The sequence below is a fragment of the Pongo pygmaeus genome, chromosome X (genome assembly GCF_028885625.2).
Source record: "Pongo pygmaeus isolate AG05252 chromosome X, NHGRI_mPonPyg2-v2.0_pri, whole genome shotgun sequence".
In the NCBI taxonomy this organism is placed as follows: Eukaryota; Metazoa; Chordata; class Mammalia; order Primates; family Hominidae; genus Pongo; species Pongo pygmaeus.
This window is the reverse complement of record NC_072396.2, coordinates 158,931,213-158,943,445: the sequence shown is the minus strand read 5'-3', so window position 1 is coordinate 158,943,445 and position 12,233 is coordinate 158,931,213. Positions and strand designations below refer to the sequence as shown.

The following is a 12,233-nucleotide window of genomic DNA, read 5'->3' as shown; positions in this document are numbered from 1 at the left end:
AGCCCGCATGGAAGCCCTCCTTCTCTTCGCCCTCCCTCCAGCCTCTGTGAAGTAAGAGTGGCCTCTCTGGTGATGTGTGCAGCCTCTTCCCTCTTCTAGGGCACGTGGTGCTTTCGAGACGACCTCAAATGGAACCAGGCTGTTTCCCAAGCAGGTGCTGTCCTTGCTCTCCCCTGCCAACCATGTGCCCCAACCCCCGGCCCCAAGCCCTGGGTCAGGTCCTGCCATTTGCCCCAGGTCCCTACCTGGTGGCGATGTGCTCAGCCAGCCAGGACAGAACGTCCAGCCCAGGTGCCCAGTTCCAGAAACATCTCAGTCATCACAGTCATGGGCCGAATGCCAACCTCGAGGGCACTGAGCAGGTGTACATGAGTGGCCCATGCTGAGATGCCATTTGGCAGGGACAGGGCATCCTCTCTCCTCTGCCCTCACCTTTGGAGCTGATCACTTCTCCATTTAATTTGTGGGCTTAAAGCAGACCCTCCTCAGTACTTAAGGCTCCAGGGACAAGACTATGGAGTCTGGGATGAAGAGCCCCTGAGTTAAATGACGTTAGCTGTCTTCAGGAGTCCCCTTTACAGGCCGGGCGCGGGGGCTCACGCCTGTAATCCCAGCACTGGGAGGCCAAAGCAGGCAGATCACCTGAGGTCACGAGTTAGAGACTAGCCTGGCCAACATGATGAAACCCCATCTCTACTAAAAATACAAAAATTAGCCGGGCGTTGTGGTGGGTACCTGTAATCCCAGCTACTCAGGCAGCTGAGGCAGGAGAATCGCTTGAACCCGGGAGGCAGAGGTTGCAGTGAGCCAAGATCACACCATTGCACTCCAGCCTGGGCAACAGAGCAAGACTCTGTCTCAAAAAAAGGAAGTCCCCTTTACAGACCAGATGCCTTCAGATGAAAGGAGGTGAGGCAGGCCTCTAAGTAACATAGTGACCGGCAGGAAGGACTGCCCCGGGAGTAGAGAGGGTGGCATGGAGTCCTCAGTGCCTCTCTGGCTGCGGCTAAGGATGACCCAGCATCCTGACCACAAACTAGAGAGTCTGGGCCTTGGGCTCGAGGGCTCAAAAACTGTTGCCTGCATGAGAAGCATGTGCCGCCTCCAGCACAGTGCCTGGCAATACCGTCAGCAAATTGGTTCACAAGGACCTGGGTGACGGGCACATGGGGACTGCTCAGACTGTAGCCACCAAGGGCATCTAAGCCACACTCTGGCTCCGAGGGGAGACCCACAAAGCAACTTTCTGCTGAGAGTTCAACTTTTGACATTTATGTGTTTCCTCATCTGGACGCACCCTGCCTGGTTCCACAGACGATCTGCAGTGATGTGGCTCTCACGTGACAGTCACAGATGTCAGGGGGTAATTAAGTGATTTCCCCATCAGTCTGCTGGGCACGTATTTAGTGTGACTCAGTCTCCCTGAATCCAGCCGCCTCTAAGGACACTCACTGGTACCCCACTGACTGGCCTGCCTCACTGCTGCCAGTCCACACCCACAGCTGACACCCCAAAGATACTCCAGACGATTGCTCTCTGTCCAACCATGAACATGAGGGGCTTCTTGGTGTCATTTCCACTCCCCTTGCCAATATTTATTTGGAAACATTTCAAACTACAGAAAAGTTATGCGAATTACATCAGGAACACCCACATCCCCTGTGCCGAGATCTGTGCTTTATGTCTTTGAAAGTAAGTTGTCGAGATCACAGCACTGTACCCCTCCACACCAAAGCCCGCAGCTTCTCAGGAAAGGGCAGTCTTGTGTGATCAGTGCATATCATCACACGCAGGATGCCTGACACTGGCACCACGCTGCCATCTCAGAGTCCGTTTCAATGCTGGGGGTCATCGGTTTTCAGCAGGTTCTTCCCTGGGTTCAATGCGTCTTCCCGCCAGAGGGATGGAATCTTGGGTGAGTGTTGAAATGCGTCAGAAACAAAAACGCAAAGTGGAACTGGAGCACGTCACAGACCTTGGACCAGAAGTGGCCTGTGAGGCACTGGAAGAGACGCCACCGTGCGAGCTGATGGTCACACAGCTTGAGGACCACAAAGCCCAGGCAAGAGAGCACCCCCAAAGCTAAGTAGGTGGCCGAGGTGGTGCTGCCATAGTGCCTGTGGGTGTGCAGCGCCTGCCCCACAGCAGCCACCACGTGAGCACCCAGTGCGACCTCGAAGCCCTGGGGATGCAGCAGAGCGAGGCCATAACTGGCCAGGGAGACGCACTCAAGAGAGAGAAACAGCCAGGGCCGCCAGCCGCGGTCTAGGTAGAGGCACCAGGCCACGGGCCATGCAAAGATGGGCAGGGTGAGCCACTGGTCCAGCACGGCGGCACGGCGCCATTGCGTCCACAGGCGCAGCCACTGCACGGGGCCGTAGAGCAGGGCCATGGCTGCGAACACGTCCTTCAGGTAGTGGGGACCCAGCCCCACCACGCTGCCCCTGTGCAGCCAGAACAGCCCTAGCAGCGTGTAGGCCACGTTCACCAGTGAGTTGAACGGCATGGCCAGGAAGGCGGGGAGGCTGGCCACTGGCGCCTCGGCATAGTGCTCATAGCCCACTTGAACGGAAACGCTGTCAAAAATGCCCGTGAACACAGCCACGGCACAGAGGCCGCCAGCCACGGCCACGTGCAGGAAGGCCTGCCCCCACTCTGGATTCATCTGGAACCGGCGGCGTGACCTGGGGCAGGGAGCTTCAGAGAGCAGCCTTCAATACGCAGCCTCTGCAGAACACTCTGGGCCTCCCGGCTGAGCCAGCAGAAAGAAGCCCCGTGATTTCCGAGGCAGATGCTGCGACCTTGCCCCGAAGGAAGGCAGGAGTCCTGCTGATTGGCTGGCGCCAGCGGAGGAACGTTCTGCCTTTTTCCTTTGTGGTTACAAAAGGAGTGTGGTTAGAAAACAAACCGTCCCCAGCACCGCCTCCATGTTCCTGACCCCCGGCCTCAGGAGCTACCAACCATCTTCACTGGAAGAAGCAAATCAGAGTGAAACCGCTGCACACTGGCTCTCTCAAGCGTGGCCTCTAGAATCCTCTATCGCCCCTTTCTCCTGGCACCTAGGAAAATCCTGCCCATCGTCCTAGTTTCCTTAAAGCCACTGCAACTACAGACAAGACCTGCCTAGCTCTGTCATTACAACTCAGAACGCGCCTTCCCATGTCAGTGTGTTATAAAAGTGGACGTCTTCAGCCCCAAAGCCCTTTTCACCAAATACCCAGTTGAACTAGAGACCATTAGATGGAGTCCGAGCTCTGGCCTCTGGCACAAGGTGGGGGATGGAGGAAGAGGAGGATTCACCGTCTGCCACTCAAGCACCAGGCCGGGAGGCAAGGGGGTGACCCGCAGGCTTCTCAGGCCAGCTTCCCTGGCTCACTCGCCTGCCCTCTCCTGAAGTGCCAAGCCCCAAATCACCTTCTTTCCTCAGGCCACCATAAAGCCTTCTGTCTCCTTCAGTCACAGAACCAGAGAGACGATTTAATTACCACTGACTGTCAACTGCTTTGGGGCCAGTGGTGCTGCCAGTGGGCCCTAGTAGCTGAAAAACACATTAATAGGGAAGGAAGAAGAGCTTTAATGCTCTGAAAATGACTCCAATCATTAAAGCTCTTCTCCCTTCCATATTAATAAATTTCGCACTCAAGAGGGTGGGCGGGTAGGTGGGCTCAGGGAGAGAGAGGGGTGGGCTCCAGTTCCTGGTCAGCTGATGCCAGACTGTTCAAACCTTGGCTCTCTCACTTACTAACCATGTGATCTTGCACCTTAACTGTCTTGGGCCTCGGTTTGTGCACCTTTTTTTTTTTTTTTTTTTTGAGACGGAGTCTCACTCTGTTGCCCAGGCTAGAGTGCAGTGGCACAATCTTGGCTCACTGCAACCTCCGCCTCCCAGGTTCAGATGATTCTCCTGCCTCAGCCTCCCTAGTAGCTGTGATTAGAGGCGTGTACCACCATGCCCGGCTAACTTTTCTATTTTTAGTAGAGATGGGGTTTCACCATGTTGGCCAGGCTGGTCTTGAACTCCTGACCTCAAGTGATCCACCCGCCTCAGCCTCCCAAAGTGCTGGGATTCACAGGTATGAGCCACTGCGCCCAGCCCGGTTAGCTCACCTTTGACCTAATCGCTTAGAAGTTCCAGGCCTGGGAGGGATCTTAGAAACCATCTGTGCCAGCCCCGTCATTTCACAGATAAAGAAACTGAAACTCTAGAAGTTTGACTTGGCTGAAAGTTACAGTGAGGAGGAGCAGAAACCCAGGCATGCCGCCTCCTGGCCCCAGGTGCTCTCTGCTCACCTTCCTGGAAGAAGCGCCAGGAGGGCTTCCACGTGGCTTCTTCCTTGCTTTCTGCTGCCATGGCCTGGGTATTTTTATTTAGACACGGGGGTCTTGCTCTGTTGCCCAGGTTGGAGTGCAGTGGCACAATCACAGCTCACTGCAGCCTCCACCTCCTGGGCCCAAGCTATCCTCCTGCCTCAGCCTCCCAAGTAGTTGGGACCAGGGGTATACCACCACCTTGCCCTGCTAATTTTTTTTTTTTTTTTGAGACGGAGTCTTGCTCTGTTGCCCAGGCTGGAATGCAGTGGCACGATCTTGGCTCACTGCAAGCTCTGCCTCCCGGGTTCACGCCATTCTCCTGCCTCAGCCTCCTGAGTAGCTGGGACCACAGGCGCCCGCCATCACGCTCGGCTAATTTTTTGTATTTTTAGTAGAGACGGGGTTTCACCGTGTTAGCCAGGATGGTCTCGATCTCCTGACCTCGTGATCCACCCGCCTCAGCCTCCCAAAGTGCTGGGATTACAGGCGTGAGCCACAGTGCCCGGCCTGCCCTGCTAATTTTTGTTAAAAAAAAATTCAAAAATTTTTTAACTAAAATAATACAAAAAATAGCCAGGCGTGGTGGTGGGTGCCTGTGGTCCCAGCTACTCGGGAGGCTGAGTCAGGAGAATGGCATGAACCCTGGAGGTGGAGCTTGCAGTGAGCCGAGATCGCGCCACTGCACTCCAGCCTGGGTGACAGAGCACGACTCCATCTTAAAAAAAAAAAAAAAAAAAAATATTTGTAGAGACAAGGTCTCACTATGTTGCCCAGCCTGGTCTCGAACTCTTGGCCTCAAGTGATCCTCCTGCCTTGGCCTCCCAAAGTCCTGAGATTACAGGAGTGAGCCACTGCACCCAGCTAAACCCCTCTTAAGTTGAAAGTCCAGTTCCTATATTTTCAAATTATGATGGGTTTATCTGGACATTACCCTGTTATACATCAAAAAGCATATGTAGCTGGGCATGGTGGCTCACATCTGTAATCCCAGCAATTTGGAAGGCCAAGGTGAGAGGACTGCTTGAGTCCAGGAGTTTGAGACCAGCCTGGGCAACAAAGTGAGAGCCTGTCTCTACACAAAATACATACAATTAAATTTAAAAAATAAAATAAAAATTAGCCAGGCATGGTGGTGCACCTATAGTCCCAGCTCCTCAGGAGGCTGAGGCAGGAAGATCACTTAAGCCCAGGAGATGGAGGCTGCAGTGAGCTATGCTCGTGCCACTGCACTCCAGTCTGGGCCACAGAGCAAGACCCTAACTCTAAAAAAAAAAAAAAAAAAAAAAAGCCAGGCTCAGTGGCTCACACCTATAATCCTAGCACTTTGGGAGGCCGAGGTGGGTGGATCATCTGAGGTCAGGAGTTTGAGACCAGCCTAGCCAACGTGGTGAAACCCCATCTCTACCAAAAATACAAAAAATTAGGCCGGGCACGGTGGCTTACGCCTATAATCCCAACACTTTGAGAGGCCGAGGCAGGTGGATCACTTGAGGTCAGGAGTTCCAGACCAGTCTGGCCAACATGGTGAAACCCTGTCTCTACAAAAATACAAAAAAATTAACTAGGCGTGGTGGCGCACGCCTGTAATCCCAGCTACTTGGAAGGCTGAGACGGGAGAATTGCTTGAACCCAGGAGGCAGAGGTCGCAGTGAGCCGAGATCGTGCCATTGCGCTACAGCCTGGGCGGCAGAGCGAGATTTCATCTCAGAAAAACAAAACAAAACAAAACAAAACAAAAAATTAGCCAGGTGTGGTGGCACATGCCTATAATCCCAGCTACTCGGGAGGCTGAGGCAGGAGAATCGCTTGAGCCCGGGAGGCGGAGGTTGCAGTGAGCCGAGATCACACCACTGCACTCCAGCCTGGGCAACAAGAGCGAAACTCCCTCGCCAAAAAAAAAAAAAAAAAAAAGTGGCGAGGCGCGGTGGCTCACGTCTGTAAATCCCAGCACTTTGGGTGGCTGAGGTGGGTGGATCAGTTGAGGTCAGGAGTTCAAGACCACCCTGGCCAACATGGTGAAACCCCATCTCTACTAAAATACAAAAATTAGCCAGGCGTGATGGCTCATGCCTGTAGTTCCAGCTACTTGGGAGGCTGAGGCAGGAGAATCGCTCAAACCCGGGAGGCGGAGGTTGCAGTGAGCCAAGATCATGCCACTGCACTCCAGCCTGGGCGACAGAATGAGACTCCGTCTCAAAAAAAAAAAAAAAAAAAAAGTATCTGTATATGCAGACCACTTAGCACTATTTTATTATTACTTTATTACTTTATTTTATTTTGTTTTGTTTTTTTGAGACGGACTCTTGCTCTGTCGCCCAGGCCGGAGGGCAGTGGCGTGGTCTTGGCTCAGTACAACCTCCGCCTCCCGGGTTTGAGTGATTCTCCTGCCTCAAGCCTCCTGAGTAGCTGGGATTACAACTAAAATTAGCCCGGCTAATTTTTGTATTTTTAGTAGAGACGGGGTTTCACCATCTTGGTCACGCTGGTCTTCTTCAACTCCTGACCTCGTGATCTACCTGCTTCGGCCTCCCAAAGTGCTGGGATTACAGGCATGAGCCACCGTGCCTGGCCTATTTTATTTTTTCATTGAGACGGAGTCTTGCACTGTCTGCACTGTCATCCAGGCTGAAGTGGTGTGATCTCGCCTCACTGCAACCTCCGCCTCCCGTTTTCAAGGGATTCTCCTGCCTCAGCCTCCTGAGTAGCTGAGATTACAAGTGCTCGCCACCATGCACAGCTAATTTTTTGAATTTTTTTTTAGTAGAGACAGGGTTTCACCATGTTGGCCAGGCTGGTCTCGAACTCCTGACCTTGTGATTCACCCGCCTCGGCCTCCCAAAGTGCTGGGATGACAGGCGTGAGCCACACACCTGGCTTATTTTATTTTTTGGGACAGAGTCTCACTCTGTGGGGCAGTCTGGGGTACAGTGGCAGGATCTCGGCTCACTGCAACCTCCGCCTCCCGGGTTCAAGCGATTCTCCTGCCTCAGCCTCCCAAGTAGCTGGAAGTACAGGCGGGCCATCACGCCCGGCTAATTTTTGTATTTTAGTAGAGATGGGATTTTGCCATATTGGCTGGGGTGGTATTGAACTCCTGACCTCAACTGATCTGTCCACCTCAGCCTCCCAAAGTGCTGGGATTACAGGCATGAACCACTGCGCCCAGCCTATTTTATTATTTTTAATAGCATATAGAGTGACATTTTGATACATGTATATAATGTATAACGATCAAACAAGGTAATTAGCATATCCATCACCTGGAACATTTATCATTTCTTTGTGTTGAGAACATTCCAAATCCTTTCTTGTAGTCTTTTGAATATACCACAAGAAATTGTAGTTAACAGTGCTCACCCTACAGTGCAGAACAGCAGGATCCATTCATGCTATGAAGCTGGAATTTTGTATTTGTTATCCGACTCCTCCGAATCTCCCTACTCTCTAATCTTTCCAGCTTCTAATACCCACTATGCGTCTATTTCCATGAGCTTGATTTTTAAAATATTTTACATACGAATTAACACATAAAATATTTATCTTTCTGTTCCTGGCTTATTTCACTTAACATAACGTCCTCTAGGCTCATCCATGTTGCCACAAATAACAAGATTTATCTTATTAGTTTGTTTATTTCTTTGAGACAGGGTCTCGTTCTGTCTCCCAGGCTGAGTGCAGTGGTGTGATTGCAGCTCACTGCAGCCTCCACCTCCCAGGCTCAAGTGGTCCTCTCACTTCAGCCTCCCAGGTAAATGGGACCACAGGCATGTTACCATGCCTGGCAAATTTTTAAATTTTTTTTTGAAAGACAGGGTCTTGCTATGTTGCCCAGACTGGTCTCAAACTCCTAGGCTCAAGCGACCCTCTCACCTTGGCCTCCTAAAGTGCGGGGATTACAGGCGTGAGTTACCGCACCCAGCCAATAGTTTTTTTTGTTTGTTTTTGGTTTTGGTTTTTTTTGAGACAGAGTCTCGCTCTGTCACCCAGGCTGGAGTGCAGTGGCACAATCTCGGCTCACCGCAGCCTACGCCTCCCGGGTTCAAGCGATTCTCCTGCCTCAGCCTCCCAAGTAGCTGGGATTATAGGTGCCTGCCACCACACCTGGCTAATTTTTGTATTTTTGGTAGAGATGGGGTTTCATCATGTTGGCCAGGCTGGTCTCGAACTGCTGATCTCAGGTGATCTGGCTGCCTTGGCCTCCCAAAGTACTGGGATTACAGGCTTGAAACACCGCACCCACCAACAGTTTATTTTTAAATGGCTCAATAATACTCCATCATGTATCTATACCACATTCTCTTTACATATCAATCCACTGATGGACACTTAGATTGCTCCCATATGTTAGCTATTATAAGTAGTACAAAGGCACGAAGAACCTACATTGGGGAAAGGACGGTCTCTTCAACAAATGGCACTGGGAAAACTGGATAAGTATGTGAAGAAGAATGAAAACTAGACCCCTATCTCTCACCACACACAATAATCAACTCAAAATGGATTAAAGACTTAAATGTAAGACCTGAAACTATAAAGCTACTAGAAGAGGCCAGTGCAGTGGCTCACACCTGTAATCCCAGCACTTTGGGAGGTTGAGGCAGGCAGATCACTTAAGGTCAGGAGTTCTAGACCAGCCTGGCCAACACAGTGCAACCCCGTCTCTACTAAAAATACAAAGTAGCCAGGCGTGGTGGCGCAGGTCTGTAATCCCAGTTACTCGGGGGGCTGGGGTAGGAGAAATGCTTGAACCCAAGAGGAGGAGGTTGCAGTGAGCCAAGATCACACCACTGCACTCCAGCCTGGGCGACAGAGCAAGACTCTGTCTTAAAAAAAAAAAAAAAAAAAAAAAAAAAAGGACAGTGTGGTGGCTCACACCTGTAATCCCAGCACACTGGGAGGCTGAGGCGGGCGGATCACCCGAGGTCAGGAGTTCCAGACCAGCCTGTCCAACATGGTGAAACCCCATCTCTACTAAAAGTATAAAAATTAGCCAGGGTGGTGGCATGCGCCTGTAATCCCAGCTACTTGGGAGGCTAAGGCAGGAGAATCGTTTGATCCCAGGAGGCTAAGGTTGCAGTGAGCCGAGATTGTGCCACTGCACTCCAGCCTGGGTTTCAGAGTGAGACTCTGTCTCAAAAAATAAATAAATACAAATAATAAAATAAATAAAATAAAACTACTAGAAGAAAATGGGGAAATGCTCCAGGATATGGGTCTGGGGAAAGATTTTATGGCTAAGACCCCAAAATCACAGGCAACAAAAACAAAAACAGACAAATGGGAGTATATTAAAGTAAAAAGCTTTTGCACAGCACAGAAGCAAACAATGAAGAGACAATATAGGAGAAAATATTTGCAAATGATTCATGTGACAAGCACTGTTTATTTTTGAGATGCAATGTCCATCTGCCCTACTGCAATTTAGGCCCCAAATGGGTGGGACAGGGTCTGATTCCTTGCTCTTCCTCAGGTGCCCAGTGAAGCCCTGCTCAATTTCAATTCAATTACATTAAAGTACAAAGCCAGCACCTCTGCTCCCTTTTACCAGTCCTGTTTGCTATTTCACTTCTCAGGCAGGTCCTGGGGCCCACCTGCATCCTCCTGGGCCTCATTCTCAGCCTTCTTGCCTTGGAGTTCCATTGCTGAGGAGGGCCACCAGGCTTGGCATGTGGGTGCCCCATTGCCCTCTGAAGCATGGTGTTGCCACACAGGAACCACAGTCCTCACTATCACTCCATACGTCCTTGCTTCACACAAGCCTGCCATCTCAGCATGGGGCATATGAACTCCTCCTGCCTCCTCCTCCCAGTCAAAAAAGCCTCTGGGTCCAGGGGTGTGTACACAGCAGCCCCACCATCTTTGAGCAGCCCTGGATGGGATCATGTCTGCCCTGGCTTTCCACCCTTCCATGACCAGCTTCTCATTCCATGTCCTGGATCACGTCCCAAAGTCTTGGCCAGACTTAAAGTGCCATCCCCATCCAGCCCTGTGAGCTCCTCAGGCCCAGCTCTGTCCTGGAAGCCCTTTGCCCACTGCGCCTGGCCATTGCCCTTGACTCAGCTGTCATTTCCTCTCAGGCACTTCCCCGTTCAGTTCCTGACTCCAGCTGAGACACCAGCTGAGGCCCCGCCTGGCGTCTACAGGTCCTTCCCTGCACCCACCTAGGGCCCCATGGCACCCATGCTAGTCTGACCCTCCTGCCTGCCAGCAAGCAGGGTGGAGAGCTGGAACAAGAGTCAAACACTGTCAACTTGATCGAGGAAGAACTCCAGGAAGGGCATGGAAAGCAACTCCTCTTTCCGGCTGCAGGGGTTCAGTCTACCTGACCCGGGGTACGGGCTGACAGTGACAATGTAATCAAAGCACCTGTCCAAGACCCCCAGGAAAACCGAGCTGGTTACCTTATAGCCTAGCTTCCCTGTACCTTTGAATTGCCATGATCCTTATTATGTGACACTCAAATCTCGTCACAGCTTCCCCCAGCGCCTGGCATGGGACGGCCAACACCTCAACAGCACTGGCCCCTGGGTCTGGGGTCTTTCAGGGAAGCCCTGGGAAGCCTGACAATCTCCTGGCTAAAGGCCCCAGACTCTCCCGCACGCGTTTAAACAGCAGGCACTGTCACCTCCAGGCCTTTAGCATTTATGGTTAGTTATGTCCCCCTCCTCCACATGACCTTCCTTGCCGTCTTTCTGTGGATAAAGGAATATCAATTAACATTAATTTGGCTTCTGGACTGATTCCAGGCAAGGCCCTTGGAAACCAGCAGCGTGCGTGCGTGCGTGCGTGCGTGCGTGTGTGTGTGTTTTTTGAGACAGGGTCTTGCTCTGTCGCCCAGACTGGAGCAGTGGCACGATCTCAGCTCACTGCAGCCCTGAACTCCCTGGCTCAAGCCATCCTCCTACCTCAGCGTCCCAAGTAACTGGGACCACAGGCGTGTGCCACCATGCCTCCGGGTCTCGCTATGTTGCCCCGGCTAGGCTCAAGCGATCCTCTCACCTCAGCCTTCCAAAGTGTTGGGATTACAGGCATGAACCAACGCATCAGGCCTTAAGTTTTCTTATTTACCATGGGTGGGGGACTTGGGGACATATAAGTGAGGTAACTAGCCAAGGTCACAAAGAGCAGGTGGTGGCACAGACAGGCAAGAATTCTTCTCTTTGTCCTTTCTCAGATGGATACTTCCAACTGCATGAACTAAAAAACAGAGAATTACAAAATACATGTAATATGTTGAGAGGCGACTTTAAAAATATTGTTGAAAATGTGCGAGACGATGACGTGTGCTTCTTTACTAACGCATTAAATTACAAGGTCTTCCAGCAGGACGCATAACTTCAGTAACTTCAAAGTAATAATTCTGCCCGCCGGTAGATCTGGTAGATCTTGTAATTTAACTGAACTTCTAAACGTTTACAACAAAAGCCATAGGCTCTGACAGGACCTGTCTGTCCATTTCTACTGGCGACTGCCGCTCCCGGGCAGCAGCTTGGGTCCCCGCGCTGCGGCCTGCGCGTGGCAGGGAGGATGCCGCCGCCGTCGCGCCCGGGCGGCCTCCTAGAGGAGGCCAAACGTGGGGGCAAGGCCGGGACCCACCTCCCAGGGCTGCGGTGAGCACTTACAGTATTGGCGCGAAAAGGCCAGCGATCACCATACGGGTATTTCGCCTCACTCGCCTCGCTGGGGGAAATTCAAATCTCCGAAAAGGGCGGACCCGAGCAGCGCCGGTGCGCTTGCGCGCAGGGCGGGACTCGGGGCCTGGGAAGCGGGCGGGGCGAGGTGACGTGAGGTGACGCGGACGCCTCCCGCGCTCGCCCGCCCGCCCGGCTCGTGCGCCACCGGCCCGACCGCGGGCCTCTCGGCAGTGGGGGCGGCCGAGCGCGCGGCGGTCTGGGGCGCGCGGCCTGGCTCATTTTGCTGCG

General features: G+C 52.3%; 1 protein-coding gene across 1 annotated transcript; it reads right to left on the bottom strand.

Annotated features, from left to right (window-relative positions):
• Positions 1 to 1,533: 1,533 nt before the first annotated feature.
• TMEM187 (transmembrane protein 187) lies at positions 1,534 to 12,217 on the bottom strand. Its single transcript, XM_054473098.2, has 2 exons — positions 11,934 to 12,217; positions 1,534 to 2,870 (listed from the first exon to the last, which is right to left on the bottom strand). Exon 2 carries the CDS (start codon positions 2,663 to 2,665, stop codon positions 1,880 to 1,882), a length of 786 nt encoding a protein of 261 aa, XP_054329073.1. The 5' UTR covers positions 2,666 to 2,870; positions 11,934 to 12,217; the 3' UTR covers positions 1,534 to 1,879.
• Between the last annotated feature and the right edge of the window lie 16 nt (positions 12,218 to 12,233).

Excerpts from the sequence above, each read along its gene's own strand:
- TMEM187 (XM_054473098.2), bottom strand. The coding sequence starts at position 2,665 with ATGAATCCAGAGTGGGGGCAGGCCTTCCTGCACGTGGCCGTGGCTGGC.